The sequence below is a fragment of the Petaurus breviceps genome, unplaced genomic scaffold, assembly GCF_028583685.1.
Source record: "Petaurus breviceps papuanus isolate PSGF00001 unplaced genomic scaffold, PetGlider_PUasm1.0 186, whole genome shotgun sequence".
NCBI classification, from domain to species: Eukaryota; Metazoa; Chordata; class Mammalia; order Diprotodontia; family Petauridae; genus Petaurus; species Petaurus breviceps.
Window position 1 is genome coordinate 41,580,437 of NW_027185798.1, and position 19,906 is coordinate 41,600,342.

The window sequence follows — 19,906 nt, forward strand, 5'->3', positions numbered from 1 at the left end:
CGCTGCTTTTTTCCTCAAAGAGGAAATGTATTTATCATGAAGGAATGTTCTTTTGCTTTTCTAAGATTAGGGACAAATCCTGTCAGCTTTATAATGTAGAAACAATATCTCATACCTAATTATATATCACTGTAAAAATTAAAATTGCTTTATTATTTACTCTATCATATAATCAGGTTGAATAAAATCTGGGTTTTATCACAAAGTATATTAGGTTTGGTTCTTTACTAGTTATGGGGAAACCAAAGCTTGGAGTAATTGTTATTTTCCCATGGACACATAACTACCTAATCACAAAGACTGGAATAGAATCCCATTTTTCTTATTCTCAGTATGACATTAATTTGATAGTTTTAGGTAATTGGCATCCTGACATTTAAGACTACTGTATATAGTATCTTCTCGTACTATTCTGGTTGTTTTTCTAATAAGGCAGCTGGTAATGTAACAGAGATTCTAAGATAACTTGTACTCTTTTTCCAGAGAATACTTAAAAGGTAATAATTTTTAACAGCTAGCACAACACAGTGATTATCATGTATCTCCATTACATACTGTTGGACAAGCTCATTAAGTTGTTCATATAGCTATATATCAAACTCTAGACAGTTCAGATTTTTCATTTACTTGGTTTTTCTTGTATGTATGGTGAGGCCAGGTTTGTTTATATGGCTGTTGATTTGTACCAGCAGGCTTTGGACTATGTCAGGCCTTGATGCAGCTAGCATTTTGCAAACATGAATTTCTGTAGTACTTTATCCTCTGTAAGGAATCCCTCAACTTGAACTTCTTTGCTGAATTTCCTCCTTTCATGAGCATAAATCTTGATGTTTTATGACTTTTTCTGATATTAATGATCCCAGGGGCTTTGAACAGAGTTATAGCTGTTAAATTTTTCATGAGATCCTGAATAATTGTGATATATGCCGGTCAAACACCTTGTTGTAGGAAAACCTTCGTAGTAGATTTTTGTTCAACTTAATTAAATCCTTTAAAAATAATCAAGAAACAGTAAATGTCATCGGATCTTGTGTTTTATGTATCTTTTTAGTTGTGTGGTATAGTGGTATGTTGTGAAATAGAACTTTTGAAATAATGTCTTCCCTGGTCGATTTCACATTTTCATAAAGATTTTATGTAAAGAGAAGACAATAAGCATTTATATAACACCTGCTATGTTCCAGTAACTGTGCTAAGTACTTCTACAAATATTATTTCATTTGATCCTCACCACAACCCTGCAAGCTAGGTATTACTATCTTCCTCATGTTGTATTTGAGGAAATGGAGGTAAATAGGTTAAGTGACTTGCATAAAGTCATGTGGATAATGAGGTCAGATGTGAACTCACATGTTCCTGACACTATGCCCAGAACTCTGATCCACTGTGTCACCAGCTGCCTCATAGCTAGTGGCAATATAGATTGAAAGTTGATTTTTGCTATTGCCCATTTTAAAGTTTCCATAAAGTTTAAGATTTCACCCCCTACTTTTGGTATCTTCCCTCTTTCCATTACTTTGTGAATTCATTCTTTATTGTTCTCATTATTGTGTTCTCCCCAGCATGAATTTCCTCAGCGTTCATTTGGTCTAATCCAGTTGCTTTTCCTGTCTTTATGTTTAATGTTATTTTTACCTATTCTATAAAGTCCAGAATCATGATGTTGAGTAGTGTGAAGGTTTCTGGGGTTTCATTTTTAGAGATAATGTTAAGTTTCATATTACTGAGTTCCTCTAGTAGTATATAGATTCATTGGTCATTGCAGAATGATTTTTCACTTCAGTACCAAGAATTAAATTGTTAAATGATTTTACAGCAAAATGATTAACAGCTTTTGCCCTCTTTTCTGCCATTGTGCCTCATATGTTGTTTATTTGCATGTGTGTGAAGATTCATTCCCCAAAGACCAACCTACTGGTGATAACCTTTTCCCTATTTGTCTAGTTGAGCCTCTGAAAACAAATTAACTTTTTTTTGCTTTTTATTTTCTTTCTTTTTGCTAGCAGTATATCCAAAGCCCTTCTGTCCTGGTGGAACTTATTATAGCTTGTGTTTTACCTATTTTCTTGTTAAGAATCCACAATTACTATCATGCCAGTATGATAAATTAGTATTGGATTTTTTGGAGGTAGAAGAGAAAACAAGCAAAATTGTTATTCGAGCCTTTTCACCATGATGCATTATCATCTTATCCTTTCATTTTCTCTCTTCTTCCATCATGATTGAAAAAAACAAACAAGTTTTTTTTGTTGTCCTTAGCATTTCTAACCTGCCCCATCCTTTTGAAATTTAGTGTTCGTGACATTTTTAAAAATACCATTCTATTACTGAATATTATTCAGTCTTAGTTATTTGTCTTTGCTAACATTTTCTATACATTTCTTTTTAACATCTGAGATTTTTTCTATTGCGCTCCACCTTCATGTCTTTAGGCATTTCCCCCTTTTTTTCTCACTGTAAGAACTTCCTTCTTCAGAGTATCCCAACCTTTCAAAGTATTAAACCCTTTCAGTTTACCTCCTTTCTCATTGCTTTTTACAAAATATGTCAGGCTTCTAATTTTAATTTATTTTCTACTTTAGCAACTTATCCAGTCAGGCTGAAAATAGCAGTTTCTCTTGTTTCCTGTAACCCTTTTTATCATGAATTTATTGAGGCTAGAAATGAATTTGTCATCTACTCTGGATATTGATTTTCCCCATCACTATGGTACCATGGTTTTGTGCCATATTTGTGATCTATTGATTTGTAGTCTAGCCAATCTCATTTAGGTTTCTATGCCTGTTATCTTCGCCTGCATGCTTTTTACTAGGTTATTCCCTTCAAGTCCTAGAATCACACATGAGGTATGTGATAATCAGATGTAAGGATGAAAAAAAATCGAAATTGATTGTCAGTAATCTGGTTAATTGATTTCATATTGGTAGAATTAAATCACTGAGTCTAATAATATGACTCATTTATTTGTATAACTAACCATCTGTTTGAGCAGTATATATAAAGTAACAGGTGTCTTTTATATAATATGTGTGTGCATGTATATTTTATATATGTTATAAATTTCTTGGTTATTTTTGAGTAAGATTAGAAACTTTAAAGAAACAAGAAAAAGAAAATTATAATAACTGTGATTCCAAGAATGAAATTTATCAGTCATTATTTCTGTACCAAATTGTAACAGTTATGAACCCAAAGGGAACTCCAAATTTATAAGTAATAAAAAATTACCATTATGACTAGCAACCTCTCTTCTCCTTATACTTACTTCTAGTGATCCTGATTCTCAATGTGTAATGTTGCCAAATTAAAAAGATTTTTTTGTTTTGTTTTGGCAAAGTTACTAAAAACTTATTAACATAATATAGAGGATTTATTTTTAAAAAATTCTTGGATTCTTTTTTTTGGATGGCAATTGGTGTTAAGTAACTTGCCCAAGGTCACACAGATGGATTCTTTTTTAACAAATGATTATGAACTGACCTACTTCTCCCAGAATGCCAACTTGGATAAATATAGGGGAAAATGAAATCTGTTGTGAGGTAAACTATACTATCCAATATTTTTTTCCTCATTTTCATTTATAAAACACTGATCATGACTGTCCTTTATATAATGCTTAACCATTGACAAAGTACTTATTTTATCTCAATTGATAATTGTCAATTGTGGCTTCATAAACTTAATACAAGTTTATTAATAATATTTATCTGTATATGACAATTATTGTGATGGAAATTAAAATAAACTGAGGTACAGAGATATGAGCATGATCAGTTTATTAGCAAAGTATAGATTTGCCGGTAATAAGGGTCTCATTCTCCTTAGCTAGCTAAGACTCTAAATGAGTCCTGACAGACCATATTTATGGACAAAAGGAGGAACATTCAAAAACTAGAGGGCAGCATTATAAAAGAGGAGGAAAATTATGTAATTGCTTACAAAGTCAGAAGCATCATAAATGTAGAGGACAATGCAGTTGGTTGGAAATTTAGAATGCAGGGCTAGGAGCAACCCTTCCATCTTGTTGCTCTGGAAAACTCATTGGTGGTGTCCACCTGGATGACTAATTACTGTAACAGAGATAACAGACCATAGTTTCTTGAATAACAAGCATTGTTGTAGAGATATCAGACTAGACTCCCTGGTATCCCCCTGCATCCTTCAAGGATATCAGATTTCCTTGATAGAAAGATAGAACAATGATTAGCAGAAAAACAACCTCTCAACTTTATTTCAGGAAACTAAACTTTTAACATAGGAAAGCAGAACTTCCTTCCAAACTTAACTCAGAGACGCTTAGGTAGTTACACAGAATGTTGGTAGTGATAGAACATGAAATCAGTTACAGAATAGAATCAATTTTATTTTCTCAGTTTTCAATATTCATTGATCTCATTTGTGTGTAACACAGACCACAATTTAGCAATATCTTCTGTGTGATTCTCATCTCTATTTTTTCAAAATCATCAATTAAAGGATATATTCAATGTGGTAGAAGCCATTTATTGTCTTAATGTCTTAGGATAAAGGTGGTACTTGGCTACCAAGCTATCTATTTCATTCTTTTTGACTTAGCTGCTTTCTTTTCCAATCAGACATGCTCTGAGTGATGCCTCTTAAGCAATTCTTTGCATTTCACCATTTATACTCATGTATTTCTGTTGCCTTTTGAGTTTTCTGAAATTCAGGATTAAAAAGGTAAGCTTTATTGTTTTTTTCTACATACAGTTGTAATAGCAAGCACACATCCCAGATGACCAGCTAGCACTGGTTCTTTTGATCTGCTTTATAAAGGAAAGACAGCTTTAAAGGAGTTAACTGTTCTACTTTAATTACAGAGAAAGAAGTGAGTATAGAAAATACTAACAGAGAAATTAGCACAAAGACCAACAGAGGAGGCTCCAACTGTCTGAGTAAAGCAATATTGCTATACACTTTACATACATCAGTGGATCCAGGGAGCATAGACATCTGAGTGGTTGGGGAACTCTGAACATATGACATTCAGAGAGTCTCAACCTGAAAATCAAAAGATCTTTCTCATGAGCGAACATCAAGCCCCCAATGCAAAATGCCAACCTCCCAGAATAGATAACAGAGACTTGGTCCCTACTGGATCAGAGCCAGAAGGCACTACTTGACTCAGCACAGCTATGAATTATCAGGGTTTAAAGGAGATTAATCCTTCAGATGTTTACAATTTAGCCTGAGCCTGGGAAAGTGAACTCCATCAAGAAGGGAAAAAAACCCCCAAATCCCATCTTGCTTGTGCACACAACAGCAACTCTAAAACACCACTTATTGAAATTGTAGTTCTTTCACCTGTACCGTGTTTCCCCGATAATAAGACTTATCCAGAAAATAAGCCCTCCCCTTACTGTGTAAGATTCCTCTAAAATAAGCCCTCCCCCAAAAATAAGCCCTATTGAGATTGCTACTGTAGTGAAGGTGATCCCCTGCGCTACATGCTACATTACGGTACCCTGTGTATGCACCGTCGCGCCCCCCCCCGTGAAATGCACACCGCGCTCCGAGCTGCATCCAATCAGAGCTGCAGCAGTGAGTGGGTCATCCTGTTCTTCCCCAGTGATTTGCTTATTGAATAAAGGTACATTTTTTTGTTCACATTTACCTGTTTATTAAAATTGCTGTCAATGTTCATTAAATATTCCCCTGAAAATAAGCCCTCTGGTGTTTTTCTGCCCCCCAAAAATAATAAGACAGTGTCTTATTATCGGGGAAACACGGTATCAATGGAATCAGTACCCACATCTACCAAATCCAGGCCTTGAAGTTTGAAATATAAGTAATTTTAACTGATTACATTAGTAAATTCATTCTATAGGATCTCATAGTATAATTATGTTAGAGCTGGAACCAACTTTAGGTTTCATCTACTTAGGTGATTGTAAACTTTTTTATTCCACAAACCCCTTTTAACATCATTTTGAATCCTCATGGTAATTTAATATACTACTCATGATATTCTTTTAGATTTATCCATTAAGTGCTTACAATAAATGAGACATTCTAAAAGAATGAGGATTTCATATGCTTACTATTATCTGCCAGACATTTTATTCTTTATTTTACAAATTCTTATTAAATACAAATAACATTTTTTTTTTTAAGCAATTGGGGTTAAGTAACTTGCTCAAGGTTACACGGCCAGTTATTTCTGGGTGTGGTGCTAAGTATCTGAGCCCGGATTCGACTCCCCAGGTCATCCCGACACTAGGGCCGATGCTCTTACTCCCAGTGCTACCTGGTTGCCCCTACAAATAACATTTTAAATTAAGTGACAGGTCTGACTGACACTTCCCTACTCAGTAAATACCAGTGGTTCCCTATCACCCACAGGATCAAATATAAAATCCTTGTTTGTCATTCAAAGTACTTCACAACCTGGTCTCCCTTCCCCTCCACCATTCCAGTGTTCTTACACATTACACCCACCCCCTTCCCTGACTTTGTGATTGTGATATTGGACTCCTTGCTTTTCTTTTAATAAGATACCATCTCCTGATTCTAGGCTGTCCTTCATGCCTTGGATATTCCTCATCCTCATCTCTTTCTCCTCATTTCTCTGTCTTCCTTCAAATCCTAGTTAAAAATCCCACCTTTTATAGGAAACTTTTCTTGATCCCCTTTAATCTTATGCCATCCCTCTCAATGATTTCCAATTTCTTGTGTATACAACTTGTTTCTGGGTAGTCATTTGCAAGCTGGTCTCCCCCATTAGACTGTGATCTTGAAGGCAGGAATCAGTCTCTCTCCCTCTTTCTCTCTCTCCCTGTTTCTTTCCCCCACCCTCCTCCTTTTCTTCTTTTGACCTTTCTTTGTATCCCTAGCACTTACTTGGTTGGCACTAAATAAATGTTTATTGATAGACTGGTTGTCTAAAAAAAGTTATAACTTTTCGAAGATGTTTAACATAATACAATAATCATGCATAAGCTTACTTTAAATTGTTTAAATTTAAAATGACGCTGATTTTTAATATTTGGATTAACACTATCTAGTCTTAAATATTAATACATTGGCTTTATTTCTTTATTTTGATTGAAAACAAGAATAAAGTGAAAATGCTGGCTTATACAAATATATGGTAGAAAATGGTATGAGAATTTTACAAGCTCTCTTGATTAAGGATGTAAATTCGTTATTTTTAGATACCTAACCAATTAAAAAGATTATAATGTAAGTTATTTGTTTTTCTACTCATTAATGACATGCATAGTATTAAATGATAAGTGTAGTTAAAATTAAATTGCATGTATTTATTTTTACCAATGTTCATATATAATCTGACCTTTTCCTACTGGCTACCAAAAACGCTACTGAATGACTGACCTTTGTTGCTAACCAATTCATTTGTAAATTGGCCAGTTAAGAATAAGTTTAGATAAAAGGTGATTCTGAACAAACTTTGGAGATACAGAACCCACAAAATGACATAGAGAAGCTAACCTCCCACTGAGGACAGCCTAGCAGGCCAGCAGCAAGCAGCCAGCACAACACTCTGGGAGCCGAGCCCAGCCCTGCTGGAGCTGTAGGTCTTAGCTCCAGGGTGGCCTAATCAGCCACTGGCTGGAGGGACTTCAGATCACGAGCAGCTGTGGCATTTCCAGAATTATCAACCCATAGATGCTAAGGATAAAGTGAGAGGTCAGTGCAGTGTGGACTTTGGGATCCAATAGTTTGGGATTGTGGTTGGCCTGTATCCCATGGAGGGAGAAGCCTCTGAGGCACCATGGCTCTGCAGCCACAGCCATGTGGCAGCTTCAGCTTTTGGCCTACAGATTGTAGGGAGATCAAGCAACCAGTCTGAGGGGTAATTGCTCTTGCTTTAACCTGCTTGGATCCGGATTGTGGTCTACGGTGGAGGTACTGGGGTGTGTGACCAGCTTGCCAGAATGTGTGGAGGCTTCAGAGAGGGCACCCAACACCTTCAGTAGCTAAGAAAACCCTAGCATTTGGGACAAAGCTCCCCTGTCTGGTAGCAGAGTCCTACTGTGGCAAAAAGTTCAAAAGTCAAATAATTGAGTGGGAACATGAGCAGAAAAAGGAAGCAAACAGAACAATCCAATTTTACACTCCTATTTTGGGGACAAAAAGGATCAAAAAATGGAACAGGAGGAATTCAGTGAAGTCAGAACTCCTCCACCAAAAGCTTCTAAGAAAAATAATGAGCTGGTTACAGGCCATAGAGGAGCTTAAAAAGGATTTTGAAAACCAAATGCGGGAAATGGAGCAAAAATTGGGAAGAGAAATGAGAACAATGCAAGTAAATTATGAAATGAGAGTCAACAACCTGACTGAAGAAAATAACACCTTTAAAAATAGACTAACTCAAATGGCAAAAGAGACTCAAAAAGGCAATGAAGATAAGAATGCCTTAAAAAGCTGAATTTGCCAGATGGAAAAAGAATCTCAAAAACTCACTGAAGAGAATAATTCCTTCAGAATTCGATTGGAGCAAATGGAAGCTAGTGACTTTATGAGAAATGAAGATACTATTAAACATATCCAAACAAATGAAAAAATAGAAGGCAATGTGAAATATCTCATTGGAAAAACCACTGACCTGGAAAATCAATCCAGGAGACATTATTTAAAAACTGTTGGACTACCTGAAAGCCATGACTGCAAAAACAACCTAGAAATCATCCTTCAAGAAATTCTCAAGGAAAATCGCCTTGATGTTTTAGAACCAGAGGGCAAAATAGAGGTTGAAAGAATCCACCAATCACCTCCTGAAAATGATCCCAAAAGAAAATTGCTAGGAATAGTAAAGCCAGGTTCCAGAATTTCCAGATCAAGGAGAAAATATTGCAAGAAGCCAGGAAGAAACAATTTGAATATTGTCGAAACACAATCAGGATAACCCAGGATCTGGCAGCTTTTACACTGAGTTATCGAAGGGGTTGGAATATGATATTTCAGAGGGCAAAGGAGCTGGGATTAAAACCAAGAATCACCTACCCAGCAAAACTGAGTATCTTGTTTAGGGGAAAATATGGTCATTAAGTGGAATAGAGGACTTTCAAAAGCATTCTTGATGAAAAAAACCAGAGTTGAATAGAAAATTTGACATTCAGATACAAGAAGCAAGAGAAGCATGAGAAAGTAAACAGGGAAAAGAAATAAGGAATTTATCAAAGTTGAACTATTTACATTCCTACATGGAAAAATGGTAATTGTAACTTATGAAACTTTTCTCAGTATGAGAATAGTTGAAGGGAATAGAAATGTATGTGTGTGTGTGTATATATGTATATATACACACACACATATGTCTATATAGGAGGGTATATGGTGTATGAATACATATGTGTACAGGTATACATAGATAGAGGGCACAGGACCAATTTAACAAGAAGAGATGATATTTAAAAGGTGAAATTAAGAGGTGAGAGAGAATATAATGAGAAGATATGGGGAGAGACAGAATAGGGTAAACTGTCTCATACAGAAGAGGAAAGGGAAAATGGTTACAATGGAGGGAAGAATAGGAAGGCAAAAGGGAATGGGTCAACCATATTCCCATTGAATTTGGCTTGGGGAGGGAATGAAATACACACTAAATAAGGTATCTCACTCTACAGGAGAGTAAGGGGGGAAGGGGACAAGAGGGGGGATGATGGAAGGGAGGGCAGGCTGGGGGAGAGGGAAGTTGGAAGCACCCACTTTTGAAAAGGGACAGGATCAAAGTAGAGAATAGAACAAGTGGGAGGTGGGATAGGAGGGAGGAAAATATAGTCAGCCTTTTAAAGTATATCCACTGTGGAAATGTTTTGCATAGCTACACATGTGCAACCTATATTGGATTGCTTATTTTCCTGTAAGGGTGGGTGACAAGGGAAGAAGGAAATGAATCTGGAATTCGAGTTTTAAAGTCAAATGCTTAAATAAATGAATGCACAAACTATTATCAGTACTATTTTACGTGTAACTGGGAAATAAGATACACAGGCACTGGGGCAGAGAGATCCACCGTTGCCTACTGGAAAGTCAGAGGGGTGATGGGAGAAGATATGGGAGAGAGCAGATTGGAGGAGGGGATATCCAGTGGGATCACTATTTTTGACTGGTGGGTAGGGGAAAAACCTGGAGAAAATTTGTAACTCAAAATCTTGGGGAAATGAATGATGTAAACTAGAAAGTTAATAAAGCATTTGATTAAAAAAGAAAGTTTAAATCAGAAAATAGCCTTAAACTGCCATGAGAGAGACTTGTTTTCTACAAAATATTGTGGTGGCCTGTGATGTTTTCAAAATGGCTTGTGTTGTGCATGCCCAGTAGTCATGGTTTTCAAACAGTCACAATATATTGCTACAACCGTGTAAGTGTTGGTAACATCTTGGCCATGTGATTTACATAGCTGATTACAAAGGTATGATTACAAGGAAACAGAAACCAGGGAACTACTTTAGTACACTATACGGAGAATATGCTCATACACTTGACCATCTATTGGGAATTGGTTTTTGAGTGAATATTAAATCTCTGTGGCATATTAGAAGCATTTTGATGACAGGTTGTTAAACTCATAAAAACATGTCATACTTAGTAAGAGGTAGTTGATATAATTGATGTACAATCATCAGAATGGTTGTGCACATGATCATGATGATTTTGAATTGCTGTAATTCTTTCTGTATTTGAAAAATGAAGCCTTTACCTGAGAAATTTTCTATAAAATTTCCCCCTCCCAGCTTTCTGCTTTCCTTCTAATTTTGTTTGCATTGATTTTGTTTGTGCAAAAATTTTAAATTTAATATAATCAAAATTATCCATTTTACATTTTCTAATAACTGTCACTTGTTTGGTCGTTTTCTTGTTCCTAGATCTGACAGGTAAGTTATTTCATGTTCCCCTGATTTACTTATGGTATCATCCTTTATGTTTAAATCATGTACCCATTTTGACCTTAGCTTGGTATGTGTATACCCAGTTTCTGCTGTACTGTTTTCTAGATTTTCCATCAATTTTATCAAATAGTGAGCTCTTGTACTCAAAGCTTGAATCTTTGGGTTTATCAAACACTAAATTACTGTGGTCATTTACTGCTGTCTGTTCTGTAACTAATATGTTTCACTGATCCACCACTCTATTTCTTATCCAATAACTGATTGTTTTGATGATTACCACTTTATAATACTGTTTTGAGATCTGGAAGATCGAGATTACATACAGCTAGATTTTTGTATCCAAGAACACAAGTTTTATACCTGCTCTTATGTAAGTGAGATTTCATTTTAAGTTATAATTTATTTATAGTTATAACTAATTTAGCTAATTCTTTGAGTCTTGGGTAAGAAAGACTTTTGCATTAGCTGTGATCTGTGGATCTGTAATATCATTCTGTGGCGGGGGTGGTAGTATTCCTTACTTAATTACATCTTATCATATGGGACTCTTTCCCACATTCTGTGCATACTCTTAAGTATGATTTTGTAATGTAGCATCATATTCCATTTTTTTCTCACCAAGGCTGTTCTACTAAAATCCTACCCCAAATTAGTCTACTCCAACAGACAGCCCCATGACAAACCACCCCTTTCCATTCCTTTTCAGTGTTTTACTATGTACTGGCTCATTTTTGTGGCATACATGTTCGACACTTCTGTTTCTCCCGTGTTCTCTATCATCCTATAGCCTATCTCCCTTTTACAGAAAACTGGAAAAAACAATAACACCTAAACTTATTGCCTCCATTTCCTTTCCTGTTGCTTCTTAGCCCTTTGAGTTCTAAGTTCTGGCATCATTTATCTGGAGTTCCTGTCTTCTGAGTTACTGATAATGTCTTTTTTTGAGTTTTAAAATTAACTTTATTTTTTATTACTTCCCCAGTATATCCTGACCTGCACTCCATAGAAAATCATCCCTTATAAAAAAGAAAATAAGAAAAAAATTTCAGCAAAATTAACCTACATTGAAAAGGTCATACATGCTACTTCCGATGCCCATAATCCCCTATCTATGCAGAGAAACTGGGAGAGATACCTATATCTCTTCTTTGGGTCAAGTGTGTTCATTATAATTTTACAGTATTAGTTTGTTTTGTTGTTTTTCTTTCAATTTGTATTGTTGTAGTCATCGTATATAGTCTTCATGATTCTTTCATTATTGTCTTACATCATTTCATAAGTCTTATACCACTCTGTATTCTTAATACTCATTTTTTCTTATAGCACAGGACAATTCCATTTCATTTATATGTCATAGATTATTTAGCCATTCATCATTTGATGAGTATCTACTTTGTTTCTAGTTCTTTGCTACTGCAAATAGAATTTCCATAAATATTTCATTGTTTATAGGACCTTTCTGTTTATATTTGACCTCCTTGGCATCTTCTCCCAGTAGAATCCTTGGTCCAAAGAACTGCGTGTATGTATTTCTTCCAGACTGGAAGTGCAGTTGACATCCATGGACTCAGTCCCACTGAAGATCAGCATAGAAGCTTTAACATGCTCCATTTCTGATTGAGCCTGGTTAATTCAGTCCTCCTTAGGTGTAGCCTGGTTCCCTCCTTCTTACTCCTCTCTCACTCAAAATATTTGTTTTAATATTTTTAATATTTAATATTAATTTAATGCAGATACCTTGTTGACGTTAGCCCACTGAAGCTCAGAACTTGAGCAATTTACCAACCTCAGGGTCTCCATTAGAAGAGATTACAGGCATGTACCACCAAGTCTTACTAGATAGTGAATTTTTTTTTATTTTATTTTTCAAATAAAGATATACCTTCTTTCCCCCTTTGCCCATCTCCCCATTCCCATTGAGAAAACAAGCAAAAAAAAATTCTCAGGTTGGCCATATTAAAAAAAATAAATCCTCATTCTGTACTCTGAATCTATCATCTCTTTTATCAGGAGGAGGTAGGTAGTCTTTTTTTTTTTTTTCATGAGTCTTCTGGAATTATAGTTTGGTTATTGTGTTCATAAGAGTTCCTGCAACTTTTATGTTGATTGTCATTATGGTATTGTAAATTGTTCTAGATTTGCTTGTTTTAGTTCACACAAGTCTTCCCAGGTTTCTCTGAAGTAGTTCTTTTCATAATTTCTTATAGCACAAAAGTATTCTATCATAGTCATAATTTGTTTACCCATTCTGCCATTGATATCCCCTTCTCCCAGTTGATGTCCCCTTCTCCCTGAGTTTCCAATTCTTTGCTACCATAAATAGAGCAACTACAAATATTCTATTTTTTTTCATGTCAGTCATTTTCTTCTTTGATCTTTCATTTTTCTAATCATATTTTAGGGAAGAGGAAAAAATAGTGAGAAATCACCTAAAAAACTAGAAATTGAAAGTTTGATATTTAATGAGGAAAAGGACACTTACTAAATTAGTTTATATTTTAAATAAATTAATGGAATCAGCCCATATGTTTCATATTGCTTCAAGTTGTGTTTTATGTAAATTTTTTTCCTCTTAAAAAATACCTCTCATATGAGCTTAAACCCCCACCCCCTCTAGAAACACATGCCTTCAGTCTTGAAATTGGATTATGTGAAGATGGGGAGAGGCAGTTAATAGGAAGAATTGATACCAGCTGCCTGTAGATAATATCAAGTACAAATAATGTCATAGGGAAGGCACTGTTAATAAACATATATGAAGAACCTACTATGTGTCAGACATGGTGCTAAACTTCTTGCAGGTGAGATTTCAACTGAAACTTGAAGAAAATCGGGACACAGAAATGAGAAAAGAGCATTCCATATATGCAGTCAGTAGATAGACTGCTTTGTGCAGGGAACGTCAAAGAGAGCCCAGTGACACTGAATCCTAAAATATTTGCAAAGGGAGGAAGGGACTTTAAAATCCACATGGACGATTAAAGGATTTTATGTTTGCTGTAGTATAGTGATTTGGGGTGTGTATGTGTGTGTAATTGAAATGTTCCATTTGTGAGGTGTTAAGGACCTGTACCAGATTGGTTAGCACTGTCAGAGAAAAATAAAAGCATTTCATTTTAATGTTTGAAGGTGATGAAAAGATCTTGATGTCTTGATGTTAAGTTTCTTAAAGGATTTAGAACACTTAATTATACTCTTAGTCTAATGAAATCTGTTATGTTTGCTGTGTGAAAATTTAAGCCAAGTAATATATGCCTTTTGAAAAATTGATAGAAAATTAATAATTCTATATAAATTAAAACATAAAAGTAGTGAGATGTGAACAAATAACATTTTAAACTAATTTTGTATGTTTCATGTAATCTTTGTAAGGGCTATGGTTCCGAGTTCTAGTTTTATAACTGTTAATTTTAGGCCTGGCAAATAACTTGACTGTTGTCCACAAACAGTCTTTTAAAGCCTAATTCAGTGCTAGGGCAAAATAGAACACTTAGGAATGAAAAACCTTCTGATAGCTTCCTGTTTTTACTGATAGGTTGAATATGTGCTAAACCTAATAGTTGCCACTGTTCCCAGCAGTTTTCCTGACCCAGTTGCCTTGCCATAGTGTAATTTTGAGTTTTCTAGAGTAACTTCATGGAGAACACAAGTGTTGAGAGATAAAAACACTTGCATGTTGCACCTGCACGCGCGTGTGTGTGTGTGTGTGTGTGTGTGTGTGTGATGAAATCTCTGGTATAGTGAGAGGAAACTGGATCATAATGTAGATGGTGGTTGAGGATGATGCTATTTTGTAGGTCTGAATCACTGCCCCTAGCTACTTAAAATTTTTTTTAAATTTATTTTATTTTTGATTTATGGAATCAAACAAGTTTTTCCATAGCATATTATTTCCATAATAAAAAGAATGATTGCACTTGAAGCTGCAAATATTATTATGTAAAACTTGGTTTTCCTTTTGAATTTTTGTTATTATATGAATTTCTTTTTTTTCTTCCCTCCTCTCCCCCCTGCCAAACCATGGAGGTGGCAATCATTAGGGACAGATGTGTGTGTGTGTGTGTGTGTTTATAAAATCATTCTGTGTATACTTCTCTTTATCATTTCTTTGGAAGCAGAAAGCATTTTTCCTTCATATGTCTTTTGTCTTTTGTAGTTAATTTCAGTAATTACAATAGTCAAAATGACCTATTTGCTCAGAGTTGTTCTTAAAACAATATTGCAGTTACTGTAAACACATTCTCTTGGATCAATCTGCTCATTTTACTCTTCATTATTTTGGGCAGATTATCCATGTTTTTCTAAAATCATTATGCTCATCACTTATAGTGAAGTAGTATTTCATTGCAATCATATACCACAACTTTTTCAGTTATTCCCCAATTTATGGGCATCCTTGTAATTTCCACTTCTTTACTATCAGAAAGGGAGCTGCTATAAATATTTTAGAACATATAGATATAATTGTTTTTTCCCCCTTTAATCATCTTTGGAAATAGACCTAGTAGTGATATTGCTAGGTCCAAGGGTATAGGCAATTTAGTAGCTCTTTGGGCATAATTTCAGATTACTTTTCAAAATGGTTGGACCAGTTCACAGTTCCACTAACAGTGAATTAGTGTCCCAATTTTTCTACATCCCCTCTAAAATTTATTGCTTTCCCCTTCATTCATTTTAGCTAGTCTGAAAGTTGTAGAATATTATTTTTAAAATTTAAACACCATAGTATTTGGTGCATACAGGTTCAATATTGATATTGCTTCCATTGTCTCTGGTGACTTTTATCAAAGTGTAAGTTACCGTGTTTCTTTTAATTAATCTTATTTTAGTCATAACTTTGTCCAAAATCAAAATTGCTACCCCTGCCTTTTTTCATCAGCTGAAGTCTAATAAATTCTACTCCATCCCTTCATTTTAACTCTGCGTGTATCTCTTATTCTTGAATGTGTTTCTTGTAAACAGCATGTTGTTGAATTTTGGTTTCTTAATCCATTCTGCTATTTCTGTTTTATGAGGGAGTATATTCTATTTGCATTCAGAGTTATAATTACTATTTGTGAATTTCCCTCCCATTTTATTTTTATGCACTGTTGTCCTTCTTAGCTGCTCTTTTTTACCCAGTCCCTTTTACCTTATCTCCCTTTATCCTCCTGTTCTTTATTTTACCCATCCCTCTAAAAGTCCCTCTTCCTACCTATCCCCTAGTTCTTTTACCTCTCCAGACTTCTACAACTTTCCAGATGTACATGTTGTTTCCTCTTCAACGTAGATGAGAATGAGGTTCTAACATTATCAGCCTTCTACCCCCAGCTGCTTCCTCTATGTCAGTTTTTCCTTTCATGCCCCATTTTTATGAGATAATTGCTCCTTTTTACTATTTCCTACCTAATTTTTTTAGAATGGTCTCATTAAACGCAACTCAGTCCAAACCTTTCTTTTAGGCTGCCTTCATAATGATGATAGTCTTAAGATTACTAATAACATTTTCATATATAATAATTAAACAGTTTGACGTCAATGAGTCCCTTACAATCTTCAGTGGTTTTTTTTTTTTTTTTAATATTTCTTCTGGATCTTTTAATTTGAATTTTCCATTGAGTCCTGGTCTTTTTGTCACAAATGCTTAAAAGTCTTTTCAGTTGGGGCAACTGGGTGACGCAGTGAATAGAGCACTGACCTGAGTTCAAATCCAGCCTCAGACACTTAACACACTTACTGGCCGTGTGACCTTGGGCAAGTCACTTATCCCCAATTGCCCTACCTTCCCCCCCCCCAACCCACCCCCCCAAACAAAAGTCTTTTCAGTTCATCAAATGCCTTCCCCCACCCCTCCCATTCAGAATTATACTCAGTTTTGTTTAGGTAAATTATTCTTGGTTACAACCTCAGCTATTTTGCTCTTCAAAATATAATATTCCAGTCTTTTAGTGTAGAAGCTGCTAGGTCTTGTGAAATCCTGGCTGTGTTTCTGGAGTATTTAAATTGTTTTTTTTTTCTTTTGTTTGCAATATTTTCTCTTTACCTGGGAGTTCTGAAACTTGGCTATGATATTCTTGTAAGTTTTCCTGTATCTCTTTCAGATGGTGAATGTTAGATTTTTTTCTTTTTCTACTTTACCCTTTTGTTCTAGAACTTCAGGGCAATTTTCTTTAATGATTTCTTGTAATATTACATCCAGATTATTTTTTTGATCATAACTTTCAGGTAGTCCAACAGTTCTTATTTTGTCTCTCTTCTCATCTGTTCTCCAGATTAGTTGTTTCTCTAATGAGGTGTTTCAGATTCTCTTCTTTTTTTTTCCCCTAGTTTTATTATTTTTTGGTGTCTTATAATATTATTCAATTCCTCTTGCCCAAATCTAGTTTTCAAGTAATTATTTTCTTCCTTAAGATTTTGGGCTTCCTTTTCCAGTTGGTTAACTCTTTTCATAATTTTCTTGGATTACTTTTTTTTTTACTTTTTTTTTCAACCTCTCTTTGATTTTTAAATTCTGTTTTAGTTCTTTCAAGAATTCTTTTTGGCCTTGTGACCATTTGATATTACTCTGGGGTAGGAGTGGGTTTTTTTTTAACCTCACTGTCTTCCTTTGAATATGAACCTAGATCTTTTATGCGATACTAGCTATCTGTGGTCAAGTTCTTTACCTTCTTCCTTTTTTTCTTACTCACTTTTAGTTTTATTTTGTTTTATTTTTAGAAGCTTAATGTTATAATCAGGTTTTAATCCTGAGTTGTAAGTAATGTTGCCTCAGGTCTTAAGTCTTCCTTATTGTTATTTTCAGAATTCTGTCTAGAGACCCAAGCTTAGGTACTTCTCTCCTCCCCGAAGCCACACTATCCTGAAAATGTTCTTGTTCCTTGCAGTACCACACTCACTTGGTGTGAGCTTGCTCCTCCTTGCCCACAGTAGCCTAGAATCAAGTCTGGTCGGCACTATTAGGCTTGGTGGCCAGAAACTGGAGGTGGAGGGGTCCTTCATGCAATAGTCTTCTGTTTATTAGATGAGTTTATGAGGTAAAAATTCTTGTTGCTGTGAGTGAGGTAAAAGTTAAGTTGAAATTTCTTGAGTCCTAGTCTGCTTCCTGAGGAGCTGCTCCCAGGGCCTGCTCTTTATTGATTCAGATTTATTTGATTCAGCCTGGAGGTATTTATACTTCACTCATGCCAAACCTCAGCCCCTAGTTTCCTGAGGTCCTCTCAAGTTGTCCTAGGAGGACAGCTGCTTTACTCCTTTATTTTTGCTCCTCTGCTTTCATTTTGTAGCAGTTTTCTATTTGTGGAGGAAATATGGAGAACCGGGAAATTTCTGACCTATTCCTCCATCTTCCCAGAATGTAATCCCCTTATTAACTTTTAATAATACTTCCTTAGAATGGCAGAACAAGGGCAAAGATTGTAATAGTTTTCCTAATCACATGAGTATTTTTTGTTTACTTTTGGGAAAGAACATTCATCTTGGTTCTTCATATTGAGCTTTTTGTAATTTCTACCATGTTACATTCAGTGACAAATTCTAATATAATCAACCACTGTTTCAGTAATGCCTTGTCTCTTTAACTCTTTAGATATAGGAGTGTTTATGTTGGAATTACTTTGGGTTTCTGTTAACATAATAAGCAACTACCTACATGATTATAGTGAAATGTGTTGCTATTAAAGCATATTTAATGTAATCCTTTCATTATCTTTTGCAGTTGGAGTAATACGATGCCCAATATGCCGCCAGGAATGCAGACAGATAGATCTTGTCGATAACTACTTTGTGAAAGATACATCTGAAGCACCTAGCAGCTCTGATGAAAAATCTGAACAGGTAGGCTAATTACTTTATTTCCATTCCCCTTCATATTTTAACTATGATGTTTAAAAAGTTCTAGAGGCATAATTTCTGGGTAATTTAATCATTTTATCAATAAGATTAGCATGTTTATTAATAAAAAAAAGGTCAGTGGCACTCTTGAACGCCAAAGACCCCTCATAGTGGTGGGCTCAAAGTTTACCCTTGGAAGAATGCGTATTCCTGAGGGTAGTAATCAACTCTGATTGCTTAACAGCTATCGAGAGAGTGAATATTGCAATGAGGGGGCTTGGCTAAATTTTGATGAGGGTCTTGAGGTATACATGACATGGATCACTTAAGTCTTGGTTAAAGAGACTTAGCAATTTCCATATCACCTCTCTAATAGAAGAGAGAATCCACATTTTCCAAGGCCTGTTTCAGTAATTCAATGAGCAGGAATCCATCCATTAGCCTAAACTTAAAATAAAATTTCTTTTACTGTCTTTAAGAACAATTTCCCACCCTGGTTGATTTTTTGGATGAGGGAGTAGAAAAGGGAAAAAACCTTGGTCCTGATTCAATAATTAATTATTAATACAAGAGAGAAATGGTCATCTCTCAGCTGAGAGGTAAAGATTGAAAGTATTGATATCATATGTGGCTAATGTCATGAGCAGGATCATATAGTCATTTAGAATTACAGCTGTGAGAAAAGTCATATTCAGCATTCACAGGTAATATTCCAAAGAGCAGGACCAAGAGAATGCTTTCTACTCTAACAATAACATTGTTAAAAGGAGCAACTTAAGAACTCTGATCAGTGCATTGACCTGCAGTGATTTCAGAGGAATAATGATGAAAAAATTGCTTCCTCCCTCCTGACAGAGGTGATATAATAAATAGGCAGAATGAGACTAGTTTTTGGTCTTGGCAAATGTGAGAATTTGTGTTGCTTAATTTCACATATTTGTTACAAGGGTCTTGTTTTACTTTTGTCTTTTCCCCAGAAGGGATTTGAAGATTTGAGGGAGAGGAAATAAACCAATGTTAATTGGAAAAAAGATAAAATTCAATTAAAAAATAGTCATAGTACATAATTAGCTCAAATTCCTTTGCCAGTTTTACCAGTGAGGAAATCCCAATATATGACAAAGGTGCATACTAAAATCCAAGAATGTAAATCAATTAAGAGAGATTCGCTTTAAGCCATCCCTCTTTTCTCTCCCCCAGCCCCTGGCCCCTCAACTGTATGC

At 35.3% G+C, this 19,906-nt stretch overlaps 1 protein-coding gene across 3 annotated transcripts in view; it reads left to right on the forward strand.

The window, feature by feature from the left end:
- TRIM33 (tripartite motif containing 33) overlaps nt 1-19,906 on the forward strand; it is a 172,519-nt gene that overhangs the window by 48,588 nt on the left and 104,025 nt on the right. For all 3 annotated transcript variants that reach the window (XM_069090302.1, XM_069090303.1, XM_069090304.1), the window contains exon 2: nt 18,568-18,686. In XM_069090302.1, the coding sequence (XP_068946403.1) occupies nt 18,568-18,686 (119 nt within the window). The remainder of the gene's footprint in view (nt 1-18,567; nt 18,687-19,906) is intronic.